General features: G+C 42.9%; 1 protein-coding gene across 3 annotated transcripts in view; it reads right to left on the bottom strand.

The window, feature by feature from the left end:
- The window catches only part of MCM3AP (minichromosome maintenance complex component 3 associated protein), a 73026-nt gene that overhangs the window by 21905 nt on the left and 26041 nt on the right, over positions 1–25080 (bottom strand). For 2 of the 3 annotated variants that reach the window (XM_053283078.1, XM_053283079.1), the window contains exons 10-20: positions 18637–18799; positions 16521–16681; positions 14447–14679; positions 12935–13110; positions 10083–10183; positions 8422–8553; positions 7685–7798; positions 5727–5879; positions 3836–4033; positions 1619–1687; positions 584–718 (exon numbers count right to left, since the gene is read on the bottom strand). In XM_053283078.1, the coding sequence (XP_053139053.1) occupies positions 584–718; positions 1619–1687; positions 3836–4033; positions 5727–5879; positions 7685–7798; positions 8422–8553; positions 10083–10183; positions 12935–13110; positions 14447–14679; positions 16521–16681; positions 18637–18799 (1635 nt within the window). The remainder of the gene's footprint in view (positions 1–583; positions 719–1618; positions 1688–3835; positions 4034–5726; positions 5880–7684; positions 7799–8421; positions 8554–10082; positions 10184–12934; positions 13111–14446; positions 14680–16520; positions 16682–18636; positions 18800–25080) is intronic. The other variant, XM_053283080.1, reaches the window with a different exon arrangement.

Here is a 25080-nt window from a genome sequence, read left to right as displayed (position 1 = left end):
GAAGAACTTTCTGATGAGGAGTGACAGACCGAGGTTCGAACGCAACAGCAGTCGGAAAAGAAATGGGGAACATGGCGCCGGAACGCCTTGAACTAGCATGCTGTAGGCGTGGAGGCGGGTCTCAATCGCCACAACAAGCTGCAGCATTCTACCGTGAAGGTCCTGTGAAGACACAGAACCCCATTCTTATGGATCTTGATGGATCTCGATCCAGATCAAAAGCTGAGAAGAAGCTCACCCAGGACTGAGAAACAGGAGGGTCTGTGTACCATTGCCAGGAGGGGGATGGATAGGCAAGTGGACTGTAGTACTGTGGGTGAGGGAGTCATTAAGCTCGTAGCTCAACAAAGTGGGCATTGCAAGTTAAAGAAAACAACACAGTCAAACATTTTCTTGCTAGGTTGGATGTGAACAGCAGTACAAGACACCAGCAAAATTAGTTCTGTGCTTCTCGCTTGCATACAACACAGGGTGTTACTACTGACAATAATTCAATTAAGGCAGCATCATATCCAATATTGAGGACCACATAGAAAGTATCACAAGCTGCTCTTTTGTTGCAAAGTTTGAAGGCAGTTAATACCTGCTGGGATCCTCAGCTGGATAGTCCTCATAGCTTGGCAACACCAAAAGCACTTTCCAAAAGATATTTTCTTGCTGTCTTGGAATGTTCTCAGCAACCAATGAAGGCAGATCCAGCGGAGTCCATGCTGCATCCCTTAGACATGCAAAGTGTCATTTTATGAATACTTCTAATTTAAGAACTGAACACATTGCAGATAATATACAGTGAATAAAATAGGAGTACAAGACCACCGATACGAGCTTAGCAGGTGAGATACAAGATGACCTCTGCTAGTCCCTAGATCTAGTAGGAAGCCCAGAATAATAAATGCCATATGTGACTTACAGAATCATTTATCGTTAATAACCTCTGAAGTCAGAAAGTTGTCCTCACAGTTCTCTATTACGTAGAAAAGTAAACCTAAATCAATATGTTTGATGGTTGGTGACAATTGGGCAGCATCTATACCTTTTGGAGAGGAGTGATTCATCAGCAGTGCTCCGTCAGCAAAAGCTGCTTCCTTGAACAGAAGCATCAGCTTTTGCTGATGGTGCGCTGCTCCACAAAAGGTATGGATGCTGCCCACTCAGTTCTAAGGAACTGTTGAGTATACGCTCTAACATATATATTTGTATTAACCCCAGATTTCCTTTCAAACCAGTTTGTTTTTAAATAAGAAACTTATCACTGGAAGTTTAATGGAAAACATAACCCAGTTTTAAAAGATTTATTTTTATCCACTCTACCTCAAAAAGCATAAAACTCAGTAACCCAAACAGCTGGTCATCAAAAAGGACAAGGTCCCTCTCTCTAAGAAGAAGTGTTCCTCTCACCCTGACAGTCACCAAAATGAATCTCCTATATAATATTCTATAGGTGCAAGAGTTTAATGTGTTGGCACAGGAACAATATTCCCTCTTCCAACAATCCTCCCAAACCAGTAGAACATAAGGAATTCACCACTTTGCAAGCATCATATCAGGATCGTCACAGATGGCAATCCCAAAATCACAGTAGTTGTGCAAATATCGCTTGACTAAAACCCCAACATACCATAATAATTGCTGATAAAAATACTGCACTTTCATTTGGTGAATTATCTTGTCCTGTAGCCATTCTCGCCTAGAAATTAACAGAAACTTAATCATTATCTGCATTTCTCCTCTGCATCTGACTATTAACTGGTGCCCTCTTATTTGTCAAATATGGAGGGAGACAGGTATGGGTTCACAAGTCACTGTCTATCAGTCGTTTCAAGGCAAGCTGAGGCTACCCAGCTCTAGATGTGGTACAACTAAAAGAGTAATGATGCAGCTCCTTCTTGCACATAAATCCCCATCCATCCCCATCCCCATCCCCATCACAGCATCCCTCCAGTGGCTGTTGCTGGTGTCTGTCTTATGTTTCTTTTTAGAGTGTGAGCCCTTTGGGGACAGGGATCCTTCTTATATTTCTTTCTTTCTTTCTATTTCTCTCTGTAAACTGTGAAATTTCAACTTTTGTTGAAAAGAGGTATATAAATATTCTTCATAGTAGTAAATTCTGCGTCTCTTGAGAATTAACATGGCATATGCACAGCTTGGGGAAAAAATACAGGACATTACGCGTTTGCTCATACATAAGAGCAAGTACCTTATCACTACTGAAAAAGTTATTGAATAGAGCACATATGAATACGATGAATATTTGTATACAGGTACTGCTTTTCAACAAAAGTTCCCAAAGCAGTTTATACATACACACACACGCTTGCGTGCACACGCTCCCTGCCCCTAAAGGCTTACAATCTAAAAAAGAAACATAAGATAGATACCAGCAACAGTCACTGGAGGGCTTTCTACTGGGCCACCACATGCAGAGAATCACTGAAACATGGGTGGGTGGGGGGAGTTCTAATTAGAACCAAGAGTGACTACCCCTGCTAACTGGGCAAAGAGACACCTTTTACCGTGGCGATTCTCTTTATTTTGCAGGGGGAGAGTAACTGGTCCTATCCACCCCCAGCACAGTACCTCCAGTGACTGTTGCTGGTGTCTATCTTGTGTGTTTTTTTAGAATGTGAGCCCTTTGGGGACAGGGAGCCATCTTATTTGTTTATTATCTCTCTGTGTAAAACGCCCTGAGCCATTTTTGGAAGGGCGGTATAGAAATCGAAATAATAATAATAATACTTTCCATTTCTTTCAATATGAGAGAGCATTTGAGAAGGTTCAGTTTTCATGACAGAGGGCCCCATTAGTAGTCCGTCACTGTGAACAAATGAGTTCTAAAGTCATGGTGCTAATAATCTGAGTGGATGACACCTTGTTTCAAGAAGGTGAATCCCCTAGACTGCCCCCATGTATTGTAAATTTGGTTTGTATCAGCCTTAAATGCAAAAAATCATTGGTGATGGGGGACACACACACACACGGTGGTCTAATAAGCCTACTTTTCCTTTTGAAAGTAGAACTGTAATAGTTTAACATTGGATTCGCCCATGTGACCAAGAAGGAGAGTTAGGGCCAACAATAGCAACCGACAGTGTACGTACCCCCTACGTACATACAATACGATAGTATTGTACCCCCTGAAATCTACACCCAAAACATGCCATATGATAACAGCTTCATATATGTAAACAAATGTTTTGATGCTATCAGAATGGGCATAATAGAGGAAGCCATTAAAAACTACTACTAAATGAAGTGTTCAGACAATGATGTACACCTGTTGACATATGCCATTTCAGAGACAGCAATACATTCATTAACTGAACGCATCTGTAGTACAAGAGGATACAGTCGACACCAACTCAGTGGCACAACTTTACTTTATGCACAGGCCAAATGCTAGTCGTGCAAAAGCTGCAAATATGAATATGCCTGTGTGAAAACAAACTCTCTAAAGAATTCACTTTCTCTTGAAAGAGTATGCATTTCTAGGCCCCTTCATAATTACAGAAACACAGTATTTATTTATTAACACAGTATTTACACCTAAGACAGGCAAACTATTTCCCCTGCACCCCATGTATACGATGTTAATGCTGTAGGGAACTGCGACTGTCCCTGCATTCTTACAACATACATACAACATACAAACACAAGAATATGTCCACTAACATCTATAATTGATTTTTGTTAATTGATTTTAATGGCGTTTTAATGTAAACTGCCCTGAGCCTTTTGGAAGGGAGGTACAAAATTTTTAATAATAAATTAATAATAAATAAATATAAACATATGGAGAGGCCCAGATTCTGTCGCTTAAAAAAGAGAGTGTACTTACCTAAGGCAAGAGGTGCCCAGATTCCCAGCATGTCCCAAGTTTACAATCCTTTTAGCTAGGTGCTCTCTGGTGATAGGACATTCTGCACTGGGAGACAGTGCTTTCAATTTGTTTTTTGGGTCTACACAACATGGAGCTGCAGGGAATCCTCTCATCTGACGCTTCAGTTTCTTTCGGGCTGCAACAGCTTCCCTCCATCTTCAAGAGAAGATATAAACATGTGCCTTAAAAATTATGTTAAGGTGCATAGTTTCTCAGATCTCCGCGGCTGAAATTTTTCTTTAGAATTTGCTGCACCTGCTTTGGCACTGAATCAGTTCCAGTCAGAAATTCTATGTTCCTTATTCTGCAAGGATATCAGAGATGAGAGAAAGGCCATAATACAGGCACCCACAAACCTACTTGGCCGTTCGGCAAGGCCAAGCGCTCCAACTCTGGCAACACCACCACCTAGGAGCCTCTCTTGCCATTTCTTCTCTGATCTAAACCTCAGCAGAAATGAGAGAACTCCCACCTCTCCCAAGCGCCCCAGAGGGCTTATGGGATAAATGTTATTTCTCTAATTTGTGCTATGGTTCGGGTAAGACTGAAATTATGAGTGGTCTTGTCTTATCCAGTCCTTGAGAGAAATCCTCATCTCTGCCTCAAGTCCTCTGTCTTCCCCTCAAGCTTGGGGTGGTGGCAAGCACACGCAGAGATTATGTCAAGCCAAGATTTCTAACTCCTTGCTATACTAAGTCATCATTAATCTGAACCCCAAAGAGCATATTTTATGCATTATAAAATTGTCTACGAGCAGGCCAACATTTGGCTCCACGAGCCCATTCTGTGATATGCAAAATCACTGACTCTGTTTTGACTTATATGCGCATTTGAATCCAGTGGCAGACCCACAGGAAGCTGCCTTATACTGAGTCAGGCCATTGGTCCATCTAGCTCAGTGTTGTCTACCCAGACTGGCAGCGGCTTCTCCAAGGTTGCAGGCAGGAGTCTCTCTCAGCCCTGTCTTGGAAATGCCAGGGAGGGAACTTGGAACCTCCTACGTGCAAACATGTAGGTGCTCTTCCCAGAGCAGCCCCATATCTTAAAAGTGCTCACATGTAGTCCCATTCAAATACAAACCAGGATGGACCCTGCTTAGCACAGAGGACAATTCATACCTGCTACCACAAGAACGATCCTCCCACCTTCTAGACCCCAGAAGCTCCATGCCTTGAAATCAAAGACCAGACACTTTTGAGCAAAATGTTCTTACACCAATTAAGAGAGAATATGACAAACAAAACTCTCCATAACCCATAATGCTCACTCACTTTAGCACCCAGCAACAAACATCTCTTTAAAATGAAAGATTGCTCAACCGATCTGCATTCGCAAGCTGTACTGGCTTAGATGAGTAGTTCAATTCAACATCATGTGCCCATGGAAGCTGAAATTCATATTTACAGTCTCCAAAGCCCACCTAAGGATTTGCCTGCTTAGCAAGTCTGTCAGAGACATCAGAGCAGATCAGAAAAAGGCATTAATTAAGGAGGGCAGGGCCTGCAAAGTGGGTAAAATGTTCCAGAAGCGCTTACAAGAAAAGCAGTTTCAGGAAAGATGCTCATGTGAGCTGTCCTGAGAGATTTTCAAATTGAAGTGCATAAATAATTTTAAAAATACTCAAAGCCCTTTTTATTTCTAGCTCTTTGAGATTTCTCAACCTAAGCTCTCTTTCAGGTAGGATAAAACTGCAAGAATAAAGTAAGACAACTCCATATATTCTGCCCTGAGCTTCTTGGAGGAAGAGCAGGAAAAAATCCGATAGATATATATTTTAGGGACCCTTTCAAGGGCATCTGTGTGTCAGTTTGGTGTAATGACTGTAGATTGGCTTCATTTGGCAACCCACCGCTGTAAGTATTTGCAGAAGCACTGGAGTTCCTGCAGGGTCTCTTTAGCACTCTGGAAAATCTCATCTTCCAGAAACAGATCCATTATTTCAGCACAGACTTCCTTTGAGCAACGAGCAACACGTGCTCTTTGGTCTTTCTCCACCGCACACCTGGGACAAAATTAAAGATTTGTGTTAAGACGCCATTTCCCTACAGGCATGTATAGCAACAAAGCAAACAATCACAAAGAAAAATGAGAAAATGAAAGCTGCTGGATTTCTGTGAAGTGGTGGTAAGTTTGCTTGAAAAGCCCAGGGAAGCAATTCAAAATGCAAGGGCAAATGTACTATGACAAAAATCATTATGCTGATAAGAACCGCAGTTCTTGTTTCTGCACTCAGCATCTACCTTGCATCCAAACTCTACTTTGTCAATGATGAAAGGCAATGAAACAAATTAGTCAATATGCTGCTTAATGAGATACAACAAAGTGAGGGATGCATGACAAGAACCGATAACATTTTCTACACTACCTACAGAATGCTCTATACCCAATCTCCTACACTCCCTTTCTCTTTAGCTCTGATGTTACTGTTTCAGTTGCTAGGGCGCTTGGCTGAAAGAACAGAACTAATGCAATTGGCAGTACTTTACACATTGTAATTATATCTCTTAAAAGCAATATAACTAAACTTAGCTAAAGAAATAGAGATTGAAGCATCTTTATCTGAGAGCAGATGTTTTACAAGATTTTCATCGGATTGATCTACCAGTTTACATATTAAAGGAGCAATAAGACGTTCCCTAGGATATAAATGAAATTTACAGTTGAGAAGAATGTGTACTTTACACATTTATTTGAGTTCTGCAATCAGAAACAAAGTAGCTGAAAATCAATTCAGACATTGTATCCACAGTATAAGGGGCTGCTCCTGAGGAATTATTCCTAGGCCTAGAATAATCATTAAAAGCAAATATTTAATTTGTAAGAATTGCTTCCTTACAATAACGTTTAGGTTTCTGAAGTTTGTCTCTAGAACGTGTGTGTGTGTGTGCGCGTGCACACACACACACACACACGAGAAAAAGAATGATGCATTCTTTCACAGGGATCCTTAGAAAGTGCAAACTTGGATCAGTTTTTCTTACAGCATAATATCTGTGAATTATGGTACAATTCAATGTTCCGCAGCCACCCCAAAAGGGAGATCTTTCTCCATTTTGTGTCATAATATTTCAGAAAAATATTTACAATACATAGCATTAAGGCTAGTGGAAAAAATTCTCTTTTCCAAGAGCTCCAACCAGCTATTCCTCCTCAGTAGGTCCTGGGTTTCTGCTAGTTTATGCTCACTGGGTCAAATGAGTTTTCAAAGGTTTATGTTAAAGAGCCAAACAAGCAAAATGTTACAATTAAATGGTGAGAATAACGAGTCAACAGATTTCCAGGTAGCCAGCAGTTGCCCGATTACAGACTCTGGCCATCCATCTGGACTGATGAGGGTCAGATCAGCTGAAGTGAAGAGGACCTCTCTCAGAGTGTCTGCCTTTTCAACTTGGATGGTTTATTTCAAAGGCTTTGGGACTTGCCATTCGCACACTGTCCCTCTACCTCTTCTGAAGCAAGGGTCTTGTTGTGTTTCAAAAGCAATCCTCTAGGCACTCTCAATTTCCCTTTCTTCTCCGCTCCTGATCATTACTCCTCCTGACAGTATTTTGAATCTCTTTCTCAACCTGTAATCAATACATCTGTTCTACCAGCTTAACTGCTGCTTCATACTTTGTAATGTAAAAGTTGCATGGAAACATCTGCAGCAAGCAAAAAACCCAGAAATGATTTAAAGGCTATTTGACCAAATTAATGCAAACTGAGGAGTAGCCAATATACTATAAACTGGACGCCAAAATCATCCCTAACTTAACAGTATACTTTTAACCCTCTTCACCAGCAAACAGGAAATGTTTTGCCACTTACTTTAACTGTTTAGCCGAAACATTTACAACCATTTCCTTTACCACTTCTTCTGTCAATTCTGTACCCAGCGACTGGCTCAACATTTTTATTAATTGTATTCTTTCCTGTTTCCGTCTAAGAAAAGGGAAAACACACCGCATAAACCATTATTAAAAACTTATAACACGAAGATCCGTACACTAATGCATAAGAACATTAGCCATATTAGGTTTAGGTTGCATTCACCACAGAAGTGCCTAGGACACAGGTATTGCTCAATAGATAAACTCAACAAGAGTTAAGCTTGGTTACTGCCTATTAGTTATTGTCCTAATTCAGTCATTTTAAGAACAACAAGAATATTACTTTTAGAAAACGATCGAGGTACAAAGATAGGAACATTGGAAACTGCTCAATACCGAGTCAGACCATTGGTTCATCTAGCCCAGTATTGTCTCTTGGAGATGCCAGGGAGGGAACATGGAACCTTCTGCATGCAAGCATGCAGGTGCTCTTCCCAGAGCGGACCCACCCCATAGGGGGAATACCTAGTAGTGCTCACATGTAGTCTCCCATTCAAATACAAACCAGGTCAAACCTTGTTTAGCAAAGGGGACAAGTCATGCTCGCTACCACAAGACCAGCTGTGAAGACCAGAATGTGAAAGAGACACTAAATAATATGGAAGAAAAAGCTCATCTCTGAAATTTGACACAGCAGGCTAAGACCATGTGGCCACCATTCAAGCCTACACATACCTCTCTACTTCAGCCTGACGTTTTTCTTCTTCAAACCTCTCTCTTTCTGCATTTATTACATCACATGCAATTTGGCTCAAATTTTCCAGCATCACTTCTGCCATGAGTTCATCTGTAGTAACATCAGAGACCCTGCATGAAGAAAGGAAAAGGTGAGGTCTTCGCTGCAAGCACAAGGCATACATCTCCAGCAGCAGCAAAACCTCTCTTGCCCTCCAAGAGGCTGTTTATTATTCACTCCTACACCTAGGTTACCTGTATTTCCCAAACAGAAATACAAGTCAGAGTTTCAAACAGCAATACATGATAACTCAAAAACTATTTACTGAACCAGTAAGTATAGCTAATTGGTGGGCTCACTTGTTAATCCTCAGTTAGATAACCAGTTCATACCATACACAGCAGGATTCCCACTATCTGATTACTGGTGGTCTGGAAGCCACTGCTGTTGAAGTGCACACTGGAGGGGAGAGATCTTTAGTTAACCTTATTAGTGTCACATGTTTCTGTTCGGTCCAAGCACAAGGCACCAACTGGCTAACTTTGTTCTAGTTGAGCCCACAAAGATTTAAGTGGCTCACTGACAAGTAGCTAATCTCATGTAAAGACAAGATCAGAAAGCTATCCATTGCAACCGGATAACCTACAGCGTGACGACAAAACCAAGAAAAGCAGAGACAGGTTACATTTATTCTAACGCCAGAGGGAGTGTTTTGTCATGATGTGCTGAACAGAATGCATAGCACAGCCAGATTTCTGCCTCTGGAAGCTAAACAAAAGAACAGACGATCTTTTGGAAGGCTAAGGAATCACTGTGGCTACAGCCCATTTATACTTGTTTCTTTTAAGAAGCTTGTTTTTAAAAGCAACGTGCGGTCAAGATGGTTGTGGAGAAAGACGAAGGATGACAACAAATTGTATAGTTGGGTATCATATTACTGAAGGTACAGAAGGGGGAACAGCAACACATTTATATGTGGTGTTTTGAGAAAGAGTAGCAGGCTTAATGTTATGTAAGTACTTGGGAGAGTAAGAGCAGAGATAGAACATGTTCGGTCTCATTTGGGTTTTTCAGAATCTCCAGCCAAGCCAATGCCCGGATAAGGCAGCATTTCAGGAGCCAAAAGCAGGAGCCAAAGCAGGCACAGTCCAGTTAGCAGCTGCACAGGCAAATATCAACATACAGCTGGACCCAGGAAAGTAGGGACTAATACAGTACTACAAAATTGAAAACATTGATTGGTCCTTACATGGCATGACATTTCCCCCCAAAACTAACTTCTGGGGAAAAATGGGTTTGGGGCAGTATATAAATGTGCTAAATAAATAAAACTCCAGGCAATACTTTACCATTGTTAGAACAAAGTACACCAACTTGATTCTGTCAACAATGCTAAAGTTTAAATCTAAAAGCAAGCAAGAAGAAAGTGCCATAAAACTAGATCAGCCGCATCACTCTGTCATGATTCTCCTCTAAGTAAAGTCAAAACAAGAAGAGTTCCCCAGTCTGGCAGTTTTCCTCAACCAATGTATTAAGCTGTTGTAGCATTCAAACTCTTTCGGCAAAGGTGGATTCGCATAGCGATGGTGACAAATGTAACCATCAATATGTGAGGACAGATGTCATTAAATAAGACACGGTGCAGCAGTAAGAACTTTACCTTTGTGCTGAGTGCACATAGGCTACTCCTGCTGTGCTTATAGCTCTGCATTCTCCTTCTAGCACATCGTTCACAAGATTTTCAACAACCTCCACCATGTCCTTGGAACAAGAAAAAAAGTCACTGATAATTAGCATGTAACACTCAAGCTTTCCTAGGACTTGGAAAAGCGTCAGGAAAAAGACAGCAGTATACCATATGACAGCTCTATATTAAAATTCAGAAACTTGGCTGGAATAGCAACTCCTAGGTTCTTACTGTTGTATGCTACTGAATCAGTTATTTCTGAGACAATATTTGCTAGAAGATCAATACTTGTACAGCAAACATCACATTGTTAATACAGCTTTACTATTTTATTATTTTTATTTTTTAAACTAAACATCTTTAACAGTCTTCTCAGGCTAAGGAGAAAAGCATATTATATTTTAATTCCAGAATCACAGATGGGGCTGTAGCTCAGTGGTAGAGCATCTACTCTACATGCAGATGGTCCCGGGTTCAATCCCTGGCTTCTCCTAGTAGGTCTGTGAAAGGCTCCTGCTTGGAACCTTGGAGCATCACTGCCAGTCAGTGTAGAGAGTTCTGAGTGAGATGGACCAATGGTCTGATTCAACAGAAGGCAGCTTCCTATGAGCTACAAGGAATGGGAGGGTCATCTGGTCCAAGCCCTGCTGGTGGTGTGTGTGTGTGGGGGGATGTCTCATTTTTGAGATCCCCTACATGGCTATCCAGACCTAAGCAGAAGTCCACGTATGAGTGGCAAGTACCTGCATTATAATCTAGTAAGAGGCTGGCAAGTGCTTCCAGAGCGCCATGGAAAGTCAAGGAGACTGACTGGCCTTCTTTTGAGCTAGAAGAAAATCAAGGACTTTTCCTTATATCATGTTGGACTTTGGAGGAAAGTAGTGAGCCTTCTCACTGCTTTCCAAGTGCCTCCATAGTCCAGCATGACATCAGGGATCAGATTCTGTCCCCTTCCTCAATAAGAAAGGAGCAGAAGCAGTGAGTGACAGAAGCAGTGGCTGGCTACTAAAAATTTGGGGACCCTCTGTTTTTAACTGCTCTACAGACTCCCCCTTATCCTTATATGGTGGAGCACAGGTGAAAAGGATGAACAAAATACAGGACAGTGATGCCTTCAGAAGGCTCAAATAGACGATCATCCACACCTTGCAAGGAAAAGTTGAACATCTTCAGGGTTGACGAACATTCTCATCTGATAGAGAGCTCCTTCCCAACTGAATACATGAATGTGAAAGCAACAACCTTCCACAAAAGCCCTCCTAGAAAGCATTTTCTTTTCCCCTTAGCCCATCCGTCATTCCCACCTCTAGTTAGGTTGGTCTCTGAAACCCCAGAAGAAGGGAAGTAGAAATGCTCTCTAACTTAACAAGCCCCAACAGAGGCACCAGATTAAGGCTGCATCCCTTAATAGGTGCCATCAGGAGCAAGTTCAAGTCCATTACAGTCCACCTCAATTATTTTAGGAGCAAGGTACCAACAGTCAAAACACATCTTTCACAACCAGAGCCACCACTTTCTTGAAATATAGTCAGGGGGTTTGCTTTAGCAACTGCTACACAAGACTACTGCAGAATTTACCACCTAAAGTAGTAATAAACCTTTCCACTTATGTTTATTAATTGCCAATTTATAGCCAATAAGTTCTTGGAATTCACAATCCAATAAACCAAATAACTCATCCCACTTCTGCTGCACAGCTGTTGATCAAGACCCTTATCTACTGTCTGCTCACTAAGCTGAATGATTACTCTTTCAACCTTTACTCATAAAAGAAGTCCTTAATCCCTGCAACCATTCAAGTTGAACTTCTTCTAGTTTAAAATTTGGACCATTTGAACATAGGTAATCAAGGTCAGACAATATTTCAAATCTTCACTGTGAAATCATTGATGCTGCTTATACAGCATCATAAGGCTTTACCCAACGCCTTCAAGGACTGTGAAGGACTATGTTGCAGCCGCGTTAAGCTGGTGACTGTCAACTAAGACAGACATACCATAAGAACTTTGTTATTTCCTGCTTGTAATAAAATGTATAATAAAAAGTAATCTTATTTTATACTACAGGTTGGGTATCCCTTATCTGTACTGCTTGGGACCAGAAGTGTTCCAGATTTCAGAATATTTGCATAATAAGATATCTTGGGCATGGGATCCAAGTCTAAACACGTAAGGTTACTGTATTTTATTTTTTTAGGTCCAACAGAGCAGGCACCAAACTGATCAGGGAGTGGAGGAGGGGGGCTTTCCCTTTTCCCTCTAGCGCCAAAGCAAGAACATAAAAAACATTAAAAAGCTTCACAGTAAAAATAGAGCCGCAACTAGAGAGAATTAGAGACAAAGCCCCTCTCAACTAACAGCCTTCTGAAATAAGTAAGTTTTGACTGCATGTTTAAAAGCAGCAAAATTGGGAATCTGGGAGTGAGTGAGCCGAGGCGTTTTGTTTTGCTACGGCCCACGCTGTGGTGGTTTCCGGATATTGGAGCATTCCAGATTTCGGATGCCTGGATAAGGGATACTCAACCTGTACTCGTTACATTTTTGCTACTACAATTTATGCTAGCTATCCTTTTTTATTTCCCCACATTTTATCATCAGACATCAAAATACTCTCTTTTTCACTTTATGCTTACCCATCTCTATCAATGCTCATCATGCCAAATTTTTAGTAATATTTTCTTTGGGCTGTACTGCATTGTGCTCAATTAAAAAATGTTTCAATAAATTATGCTAAAGTTGAAGATTTAGGACAAGCAACATCCATCTGCAACTCAAAATTATTCAACAGTGCAACAGAAATAGAAAACATTTGCTGAAGCTCCTCACCATTTCACTGTAAGTAGGCTGAGGTTTTGGAGGCAGCGGCAAAGGCTGTGCAATAGGCTGAAAAGTGGACACTGCAGCAGAAGGCAAGGGGGCTGGGAGGAGCAATGGTGGAGGATGAGCTTGAAGCACTCGTGAGTCTATACTGCTGCCTTCTGCTCTTTGTTCTGTAGGGAAAACTAAGAGGTAGAAATAGTCAGTTGCTAAGAAAGGCAAATAATATTTCCCTAACTTAAATCTAAATTTTTCTTCATCAATGCGATTCATATAGGCACGCGGTTAACGTTAGCTGAGTTTGTATCCCGTTTTCTAGCTGGATGTGAACAGATTTAACACATTACTATTTGCCATAGAAACTAATTTCTAACATGTTAAAAAGTGCCTCAAGCCACCAAATGGCACAGTGGGGAAGTGACTTGACAAGCAAGCCAGAGGTTGCCAGTTCGAAACCCTGCTGGTATGTTTCCCAGACTATGGGAAACACCTATATCGGGCAGCAGCTAGAGAGGAAGGTGCTGAAAGGCATCATGTCATACTGCACGGGAGATGGCAATGGTAAAACCCTCCTGTGTTCTACCAAAGACAACCACAGGGCTCTGGGGTGGCCAGGAGTCAACACCGACTTGACAGCACACTTCACCTTTAAGAGGCGCCTCACAACACCTTGACATCAAGTACTAGTGGAAAAGTTGTCAAATTCATATGTAAATATTCACCCTCAGCCTACTGCCACAGAGTGTCTTATGGCAGCTTATAGTTTTGTCTTATGGCAGCTTATAGTTTTGCAGTTCTTCAGCTTCTCGGCTTCTCCTTTGCCTTAAACTGACAAAACCCTTATTATGCCTCTCATTCCTCTTGCATTATTTTATATGCTCTTTTATGTATTTCTCATTCCTTTTATATAATTTTAATGCTTCCCCCCACCCTTTCTTCTTTTATGTCTTTATGTCTTTTAGTGATTATTATGGCCATATGTCTTTTATAAACCCTTTGTGAACATTTGCAACCATTATTAACTGCTGTTAACTGCAGTTTTTAGATCTCGGCCACATAGTTTGCAGTCTTGTATTGAACAGTTATAGTTTTAAATTCTACCTTTACTACTGATTTCTATAGTTTTTATAATTCCATAGCATATGCTATTGTGTTATTCACCTCCAGGCTTCTAGTATGTCGCTTATCGTGTTTTTATTGCTCTTATGCTAGTCTAAGACAGAAATAAAGGTGATTTGAAATGTAAATAGTAAAAAAACCCAACTCTGCACAGTTGGGAAAGTTAGGTTTCTCTTTCCCTCGTATGGAGATGGATACAAGGAGGAAAGAGGGAATCCAGCCAGAAGGCCTAGGAATCACACTGCTAACATGACATAATGGCAAAGAGACTGAGCTACAAATCAGAAAGGGTATCAATAAAACCATGCATGTGAAGTGCATAGGCATCCATGGGTCTTAGCTAAGTGGATTTCCATGGGCACTAGGCCTCACCTAATTTTAGACACGCAAGTTCTGTCTCACCTGTCACAACTTTCGGAACACTGCTGGTTGAGTCCACTGCAGCACTCTCCCCTATGTATTTGTTTTGCCCATCAAAGCTAGACATGGGCAGATGGCGAGTCACTGGCAGCAGAGGTCCCCCACTGACCATTTCCCCAACTGACACCATTAGTTTCTGCCTCACGAACAGTGATTTCTTCGGCTTAGGCAAGCTTTCTGGTTCCAAAAAAGCCAACCGATTCAGCTCCACAAAACTGAAAAGGCAAAGCAGAATATGCACCAACTGAATCAAAAACTGTAGTAAGAGATTTTGACATGGTTGTTTATAAACATGATTTTATTTTGACATAATTGCCTTTATAATAAAGACTCATCAGCATGTCCAACTGGAATGGCAACAAGAGAGTGAGAGCTCTTTAGGGTTCTCTCCAGCGTTTCCTCTAACAGGGATTCCCAGATGTTGTTGACTACAACTCCCATAATCCTCAAGCAAAAGCCACTGCAGCTGGGGATTCTGGGAGTTGTAGTCAACAGCATCTGGGAATCCCTGTTAGAGGGAACACTGGTTCTCTCCCCTTTCTGTTATTTGGGGAGCTACGCAAAAACATGAAAGAGGACTCAAAAATAACACTGTGAACTTATAACAGAACAAAGAGGCCTGTCAAAGTACTGTACTGCCATTATTGGTCATTCACACAATCAAAAACTGTGTTCTACCTGGATTTGGGAGCTGTGTGTGCTCCCAATTTTTATAGCTGTGTGGAAGCAAGGTAGGAGGAAAACATCAGTACCTTTTCCTCCTACCTTGCTTCTACACAATCACTTCTACCCAGGTTTTCCACCTACCTTGCTTCCACACAATTACTTCTACCAAGGTTTTCCTCTTACCTTGCTTTCACCCAACCCAAAATTGGGAGCACAGACAGCTCCTAAACCTTGGCAGAACACAGTTTTTGATTGTATGAATGACCTCATTATGTATTCTTAAGGTGTTCTACACTAGTACAGATCATGGAAACAGGAAAGCCATGGGAAGGGAGTCATGGGAACAGGAAAGCAAAAGTCTGTTGACTATGCAGGGCTCCAGCTCCAAGCCTTTTAAATCAGAAACAGAATTTTTTAAACTATGCCCAGAACACTGTAGCAAGTGAGAGCAAACCCTGCAGTATGACTGATGTCTTACTTCCAGAAAAAGACAAACCCGGGGATTAGCAGTAGCTGCAGCCTCTGAACAGAGATCAAAAGGGAGCCCCATGTATTACATTAGTTCTGAGCACTGTGATGAAACCCATAACATTTCACAGCTATGAAGCCAAGTGGACAGAGTGGAACTGAATGCCATTAGCAAGTGCCACTGTGACTCTAACTGTTACTACCAATACTGTTTGATTCTGTTTCAGTCGACCTACAAGCAGGCCAAGAGACATCAGCACTGCATGATTAATGGAATCAAAGTTCACAAAAACCTCAAATACCACTAGAAAATAGTTGTCCTCATTGATTACTAGAAGAAATCCATTTAACAAGGAGATAGAACTGGAACTGGAACTGTTGTTCAATATCGCTTCCCTTCAGCAGTCTGTAGGACAGAATAAGGCTGTTCTCACAAGCAGTCTAACCCAAGCTAGGGAGCCCAGCCTTGGTTAGGAGATCTGCACAGATCTCAGCACTGCCCACCCACCTAACCCCACTTCAAAGCCCGGCCTCTAGCCGAAGTTAAGGGTGTGAGTATGCCCTTAACTCCAGTATCGTGTGTGTGCTTGGGCTGTTTGCAGCTTGCACATTGTGTGTGCACTTGGGCTGCAGCCCAAGCAGACACAGAAACAGGCGTCAAGAGCACCCGTCTCACAGGTGTATCCCTCCCATGCACCACTCTCATTGTATGGTGCATTGTGGGATATATGGAAGACAGGACGCATCATCCTGGCCTCTGGAGAGCCACACTATGTATAGCAGCACGGATCATATGAACAGCCTTTATATCTCCTCCCATCAATCTCTGGAATCAAACATCCTCCTCTGATGAGGAGACACTAAACCATCATTTTGTATCATGTCTGAATCAAAACCAAGTCTCTGTGGAACTAAAACTTACCCATCAGAAACACTCAAGCCATAATAACTAATGAAATTAACTGCATCTTCAGAGTCTTTAAACAGTAACATGCGAACCACATTTTCGAGTGGAAAGATGGTGGACCTCTGAGCACTCACAGTATAAGCAATATTTAGAGATTTCAGAGCATCTCTACGAATCTGGAAAAAAATCCAAATGCTTCTATTAATAGAGAGATATTACATTATCTCTTGTTAATGCAGGTAACTTTCTTTAGAAAACTTGTTGGCTTCTCACATCAATGACAATGAAATATACAAACTTTCAAAAGTTATTTTACTTTTCTCAAATTAGAAAATTTAATTTACTAAGTTATTTAATTTATATCCCACCTTCCTGTCTTTACAAAAGACCCCCAAAGCAGCTGACAAATAAAAGTAACATACATTACAATATATCCAATTACTTTATTTTACAGAACCCCACTGAATAATCTACAGAACAATCACATTTTCCAGGGTGTTGAACTGAACCCCAAATCCTGTTCAAACAGGTTTTTCCAGTGAACCAGAACTGAACCTGAACCTAAAATGTCTTGGCTGCCTTAAACCTGAACTGAACTCCTATACACAGAAAGTGGCAACCGATTCAAAGCAGTTCAATAATAAGGCAGTTTGGAAGCTTTGCAAGGCAGGGATGGGGTTGTGTTGTAAGAGCTCCATTCTGTTCCATGTATTTTGAAGGAACAGTATTTCCCAGTGAGTCATTTATAAAGAGAATTATGAACAGGAGATTTTGGTAGACAAGGTCTAGGACTCGAAGACCCCCAATGCTTAAGAAAGGCTGGCTCATTCACAGGGAGCAGCTATAAGACCTCAGTGCGGAGGATTCTTAAACTGAAGCCAAAAGCTTCATATATTCTCCCTTCGCTCCACAGTACCTCCTTGCTGCCATTCACCCTAAATAGGGCATTTTTCTGGTTGTTGTTGTTTTTTAATTATCTTATATGGATTTTGATTATAAAACTCTTTATTATCAGTTGCATTGCATTGCTCCTCACTAAGCCTTCAGCCCGTCCTCTCACCTCCCGCCTAGCTGCTTCTGCCCAAAGGGAAGTTCTCTTCCTGCTGCATGGCCCTCAAGGTCCCACCCACTGTGGGCTGAGTGGCTAGTCCCTGGAGGTCACCACCTGTCAGTCCGGACAGGGTTCACTTCGGGTTCACTCTTTAGGGGAAAGGAGGGGCTGTTCAGTGACTGATCACTACACCCCACTCTTTACATTGAGACTGCTGGTTGGAAACTGGAGTTGACAACTCCTGTCTCAAAGGATTGGGAACACAAAGCTTATTTCTTACTTCACGATCTAAACATACAAACAGAAATAAACAGCAACATGTCAAAATAACATCTGAATCTCTTGTCCTCTGACTCTGAGCCAGTCATGTATCTCTCAGCTTAACCTACCTCACATGGTTGTTGTGAGGATAAAAATAAGCATGTACACCACTCTGAGCTCCTCGGAGGAAGAGCGGGATATAAATGTAAATAAATAAATTTAAAAGGAGTTCTATACAGTAGTATTTTGCATAAAATGTATCTAAACAGATTCAAAAGTGGTTAAAAGTGTCTGAACTACAATTTAAAGTTTATGTCTAGAGAGTTAAAAAATTACTGATGAACCAGAACCAAATCCAAATGTTTAATGGCCCTTGCTTTAAACTTCTTAGAGAGCCCCAAGAGTTCTAGGTTTTAGAACATAAGTTTATAAATACTCCAAACATTTTAAAAAAACCCCTCTACAAACTTAAAATAAGCCTCATATTTTTGTTGAAAAGGGTATATAAATATAACATTTGGCATGCAACTACGAACAGTACCTAATATATAGTAAGACATACTATTCTGAATTTTTAAGCGGGGGGAAGATGAGGCAACTAAGGATCTTAGGAAAATAAGGAACATTAATCTTAGATGTTCCACTCCCTTTAATGAATCTCATATGTAGTGTTCCTTCTAACAGGGATTCCCCTGTTGGCTACAACTCCCAGAATCCTGTTATAATGGCTTTTGCTTGGGGATTCTGGGAGTTGTAGTCAACGTCTGGGAATCCCTGTTAGAGGGAACACTGCTCATATGTGCACCATTTTTTTCTTACCTGATTGAAATAACAGTGCAGCAAGCATGCATTCAGGTAAGATGCTGTTTGCACAAGTTTGAAAAACCTGACAAAATTATTGCTGTTTAAAGCAGCAAAGGCCTGAACTGCAAATCGAACTTCAGCAGAGTTTCGGACAGTTGGATGAAACTGTTGCACTTCTCTGTTGAGAAAAAGAGTGACAGGTTGAGTGAATCTGTTGAAAAAAAGTTACTCTAGTGTTAATGATAGGAGCTACTTCGGTAGAACATTTATACAAATACACAGCATTAAATCATGCACTTAAATACAGGACTGCTCCAATGTAGATGACATATTCATACATTTATTTCAATGTCTGTATGTCTGAATAAAACCAACTAAAGTTACAGTCTGATACCAGACAGAATCAGATTAAGTTATTCATGATTAAGCACCCTTGAAATAAATGAGATAAAATCAATTTTAATCTCATTAATTTCAATGTGACTTAGTCAGTGTGGATCCTGTCTACTCTTAACTAATTGCAGAGCAGTAACGAAGTTATGATTCAACAACAGGTTGCTCACCTGTAACTTTTGATCTGGAAGTGACCCATTGCAGTCATAAGAGTGACCATTCGGGAAGAATTGACTAGCTCCTCGAAGTACTTAGCCTTGCACGTGGTGTGTTTCCTCAGTTTGGGCAGGCTAGCATTTTCTCCTCAGTTCCTGGAGAACTGACAGGGGAATCCAAACATCATATGGAGGCCGAGTACATTTCCACAAGGCAAGTAGTGTCTTTTTAACTCTGTAAATATACATATTGTCACTTCGCATACTGCAACAGGGCCAGTGGGAGGGTCTTATGACTGCAACAGATCACTTCCAGATCAAAGGTTACAGGTGAGCAACCTGTTTATCCAGATCGTGATCCATTGTACTCATAAGAGTGGGTGACTAACGAGCTGTCAGTCTGTAGGTGTGTATAATATGCTAAGACAAAACCCTCTTTAGCACACCCCTCCTGAAGTTGGCCTGAGCTGCAGAGTGAAGGTCCAATGCATTATGCTTGACAAAGGTATGCTGAGAGGACCAGGTTGCCGCAGTGCTGATGTCTCTGAGCTTGATTCTTGCCATATGGGCAGCAGAAGTCCTAGTAGAATGGGCCGTTATGATTTTAGGAGGGTCCACTTTTTGGTGCTTGTAAGCCAGAAATAGCAACTTCACAATCCAGAGGGAAATTCTCTGTCTTGATATTTGGTAGCCTTTCACGTTACCTTTGTAACTTACAAAAAGCCTTTTTGTCTTTCTATAGGGTTTGGTCAGTTTCAAATAGAAGAGGAGAGCACGTCTCACATCCAGGGACTGAAACGAGCATTTGAGAGGCACTGTGGGGTTCCTGAAGAAGGTAGGTAAAACTATGTCACTATTAATATGGACGTCAGCGATTACTTTAGGCCTGAATTCAGGGTCCAAGTGAAGCACCACTTTGTCCTCATGAAACTTAGCACAGGGAACATCTACTCGAAGAGCATTTAGCTCACTAACATGGCGAGCCAATGTTATGGCTAATAAAAAAGCCACTTAGCAACATTAGCAACTTAGGAGGTGCCGTAGCCATGGGCTCGAATGGAGGCTCCGTCAGGGCTGATAGGACGAGGGATAGGCTCCCTTGATCAGTGGCCACCGGAGAGGTGGGTAAAGATTGTTTAATCCTTTAAGGAACTTCTTTGAGTCTGGATGAGAGAAGATGGTTTTCCCGTCCCATTCGGGATGGTGAGCAAAAATAGAAATAGGAGTTGACACGAGTGGCTTTCTTTCTGTCACTGAGGAGGATGTCCTTCAGGAGCCTATCCTCCATGTGGTTACGTTCAGAGTCCTTAGGTCGGGATGGCGGAGTCTTCCTTTTTTTGCAGGAGAAGATCCCCGCACTGAGGCAGACGCCTGTGGTGACCTTGTGACAGTCTGAGTGCTTCCTGAAACCATGGCTGCTGGGACCACCATGGAGCAATCAAGATGAGGTCTGCAGATTCCTAAAGGATTTTTGCTAGTACTCTGTTCAACAGAGGGTAGGGCAGAAAAGTGAATAGAAATTTTCAACCCCAGTTGAACTGGAAAGCACCCCCCTCTGGAACCATGGCTGATGCCAGCCCTCAAGCATTACTGGGGGCACCTTTTGTTCGCAAGCGTAGCAAACAGGTCGATCTCTCCCAAGCCTGGAACAATGGATGGAGATATTGGAGACTGACCTACCATTCGTGTTGCTGCAGATGGTGAGGACCTGCTGAGATGGTCTGCAAAGTTGTTCTCTACTCCTTTGTTGTGAATCGCAACCAAGCCTACCTGTTGTGTTATGGCCCAGTTCCAAATTTGCAGACTGAGCATGCAAAGGGAGCGGGAGACCATCCCTCCTTGATGATTTAAGTAAACAACCACCACAGTATTATCCAGGCTGACTTGGCCAAGCTTGCCTGTTAGGGATAGCTAAAAGGATTTGAGAGCTGGAAACACTGCAAGGAGCTCCAAGAAGTTTATGTATATCTGGCGTTGACTCGGTGACCACAGGCCTTGAGCTTGAAGATCCACGCAATGGGCTCCCCAGCCTTGTAAGGACGCGTCCGTTGTCAACCAGGCAGAAGGTTTGGGGGTACCCGGAAGGGGACACTGGACAGCAGGTTGATGCGTTTTGTCCACCATTGCAAGGACACAAGGATTGGTGGTGGAATTGTTAACATCTGTATACTATCCACATTTGGATGAAATACAGACAAAAAATCAGGTTGCTCACCTGTAACTGATGATCTGGTAGAGATCCATTGATATCCATTAGAATGGGTTCTGCACCTGTACGGAAGCCTCTCGGCGTCAAGTTCCGCAGCTCCTTTTCAGTGCCTGCGCCCCACCTCACGTGATCACGTGGCAATTTAAGGCGGGAGGAAGCTCAGGCACCTTAGTTCCTTGGAGACCGCTGAAGCAGTTGTATAGATGGTAAGTTCTACTGGATAGGCCCATGGTCCACTGCAGAGGGGAGGTTCGGGAGGGTCTAATGGATATCAATGGATCTCTACCAGATCATCAGTTACAGGTGAGCAACCTGTTTATCTGGTACGGGATCCGTTGAATCCATTAGAATGGGTGTTCAGTTAGCTCCAAAAGGAGGAGGGAGCAGTGCATTATTGTAACACCCTTTTGAGGACACCTCTCCCAAAGTTCGCCTCTGCTGCGGCGCGCAGATCAATAGCGTAGTGTTTCACAAATGGTTCTTCAGAAGACCAGCTAGCAGCCTTACAAATATCAGAAAAGGATACCCCAGACAGAAAAGCTGCAGAAACACCAAATGCCCTAGTGGAATGCACCTTAATTGATTTCGGGGCCTGTACTTTCTGCATGGAGTAGGCCAGGCGAATGGTTTCCACCAGCCAGTGAGATAGACGTTGTCTGGACAGTGCTTGTCCCATAGTAGAACCCTTGTATGACACTAGGAGCTTTTTCGTTCTCCGGAACGGTTTTGTCCTTGAGAGATAATACAGTAGTGCCCTGCGGACGTCCAACGAATGGAGAGCCTTCTCCAAAGGTGTGGAGGGAGATCTAAAAAAGGTGGGCAGAACTATGTCCTGGTTAATGCAGAAATCTGAAACTATCTTGGGCACAAAGGTGATGTCTGGATGTAGAACTTTGTCTAGGTAGAACCGAGTGTAGGGCATGTCCATACGGAGGGCAGTCAGTTCACTCACCCTGCAAGCAGTGGTGATAGCCACTAAAAAGGCCACTTTCAAGGAGACATGTCTAAGTGTTGCAGAACTCATTGGCTCGAACGGTGGTTCTGTTAGAGTGGAAAGGACCAGAGAAATGCTCCATGGTTCTATTGGTTTACGTATAGGAGGGTATAGATTCATAAGTCCCCTCAAGAAACTTTTACAGGAGGAATGGGAGAACAATATCCTGCCATCCCAGCCAGGATGTCTAGAAGAGAGAGCTGCCAAGTGCACCCATATGGATACACTGGATAACTGCGATGCCTTCAGGCTCGTCATATAGAGCAAGACCTCCCATACGGTGGCCTGTTTGAGACGGAACCCGTGAGCCTTTGCATAAGATGCGAATCTTTTCCACTTGCTGGCGTAGTTTTGCCTTGTAGACGGTTTACGCTTGTTCAGCAGGATCTTTCTCAGCAGTCGATCCGCCACGCTGTCAGTTGCAGTGAGAGAACTTCGGGATGTAACACCCAACCACCCTCTTGAATTAGCAGATCTGGGCAGTTTGGAAGTCTCTGGTAGGTACGTGAAGTCAGTTTGAGTAAATGCGGAAACTATGCTTGGCGTGGCCACCATGGTGTGATCAAGATGCATCTCGCGGGAACATTCAAGAGTCGAGCTACTACCCTGCTTACGAGCGGTAAGGGGGGAAACATGTAAGTGTGATGGAGTGACCAGTTCAGTTGGAACGCATCCCCCAGTGAATGTGGATCATGTCCTGCCCTGGAGCAGAATAGTCTACACTTTAAATTCTGTGTCATAGCAAACAAGTCTATCTGAGGATGACCACACAGGTCAAAGATTTTGTGGAGGTAATGGTTGTTCAACTCCCACTCGTGTCAGTCCATTGAGAATGAGCGGCTGAGACCATCCGCTAAGACATTGTCCGACCCCTTGATGTGCATTGCTACCGGCGTTATACTGTTCTTGATGCACCAATGCCAGATCTGAATGCTCAGTGCACAGAGTGATCTGGAGACAGTGCCCCCCTGCCTGTTCAGGTAGGCGATAGCAGTGGTGTTGTCCAATTGTAACTTAACCACTTGGCCTCGTAGCATAGGAAAGAAGGCCTTCATGGCTTGAAAAACCGCTAACAACTCCAGATAATTTATGTGTAGTTGGCGCTGACTGCGTGTCCAGACCCCCTGAGTTGTGGCAGCATTGCAATGTCCACCCCACCCTTGTAGAGAGGCATCCGTCGTGACCCAAACCGATGGGGGTTGTAGTTGAAACGGCACTCCTTTTAACTCTTCTGTTGGGGAAATGTGGGATGGCGTAGCCACATTGGGCGATGGATCCAATTCCACTGTTTCAGTATCAGATTCAAAATCCAAAGAGCCACGATCGGAAAGTGTATGTTGAGTTGGTACCTTTGGAGATGCTGCTCATGGGGGAGACGGAGAAGGCAAAGGATCAGTTTGTGCCCGTCATTGCAAAATGACTCAAAAAAGTCTGAGTAGACACTGAGGCAGTATAGATTCGTGTTTTTGTGCCCATGTTGGCAGAGAATTTTGCAGGCAGAGGTGGAGGAGCAGATGGCTCTGGTGTTGATGTCAGTCTTCTCCGCCACGCCCGGTCCTCGTGGAAGTCATATGTTGCACCAGGTGAAGTCGTACCTGGTAAAGCAGTTTCCCGTGACGGGGAAACATGGTGACTGAAGCCGCATGTAGGCCACGGAGTTGTAGCAGTGAGCTGTAAGCCATGAGTATCCGCGGAGCAGTATAGGCAGCATCTTCCTCAGAATGCGGAAAACCATGGATTGTGGAAGGTGTGTTCGTTGTCGAGTCCAACATCTTCAGAAGGAGATCCAGAGGTGGCGTCTCAGTATCTTCCACGTCAGCATCCTCCAGCATAAAAGTCACCGGTGCACAGAACCTAGGAGTCACTGTGGTGATGTTCATTGGTGTGTTCAGAGCAGATAACTGAATATCCTCCCTTGATGTCGATGGCGAACGAATAGGGGATGGTGCAAGCACTAGATCCCTGGTAGTCGATATCGAGAACGTCAATGGCAGCACCGTCGAGGTGGAAGCCGTCTGTTCTGTAGATGTGGCCCTTAATGTCTCCGTCAATATCGATATCAAAGCAGCAAGCCCCGGTGTCAAAGTTGCTTTTTTCCTCAAAGTCGACTGTACTGGTTTCGTCGATATCAATGCTGTTGGTGTCGAGTGAGGATCAGGTTACGGTGTCGAAGCAGTCGCTATCGGCTCGCTCAATGTCGAAGCGGCTGGCTGAAGTGAAACTGTCAATACCAAGTGGAGTGGAGTCTCCAGCATCAAAGGCCCCGATGGCTTTTCGGATGGAGGCGCTTTCGATGTCGAGAGAATTACAATGTCCTGTACCAATCTTGGTGAAGAAGTCGATTCCGGTGGGGCCTTTTTCTTCTTTTTGGCAGGGCCGCTCGGAGAGGCCATCTTTGTCGCCCGGCCTCGAGGGCTTAGGGGTCTTAGCGGGTGGCGTCGAGGTTTTAGACTGGGCCGAACCCAGGTCCTTCGAGCAGTGTGGCTGGGTTGATTTCGCAGAAGAGGAAGGCGCAGCCAACACATCGTCATAAATGAAAGCTCGTAAACGGAGCTCTCGATTCCATCTCATCTGTTTAGAGAAAGACTGGCAAATTTTACAGGCCAAAGTTATGTGTGCCCAGACACAGCAAATACAAGTTGTGGTGGTCTTGAGAGGGCAATTTGGCATTGCATTTAGTGCAGCGCTTAAAGGTTTTCTTCCCCTTT

Source organism: Hemicordylus capensis, chromosome 1, assembly GCF_027244095.1.
Source record: "Hemicordylus capensis ecotype Gifberg chromosome 1, rHemCap1.1.pri, whole genome shotgun sequence".
Classification (NCBI taxonomy): domain Eukaryota; kingdom Metazoa; phylum Chordata; class Lepidosauria; order Squamata; family Cordylidae; genus Hemicordylus; species Hemicordylus capensis.
The sequence above is the reverse complement of the archived record's forward strand: the minus strand, read 5'-3'. Positions and strand labels throughout refer to the sequence as shown.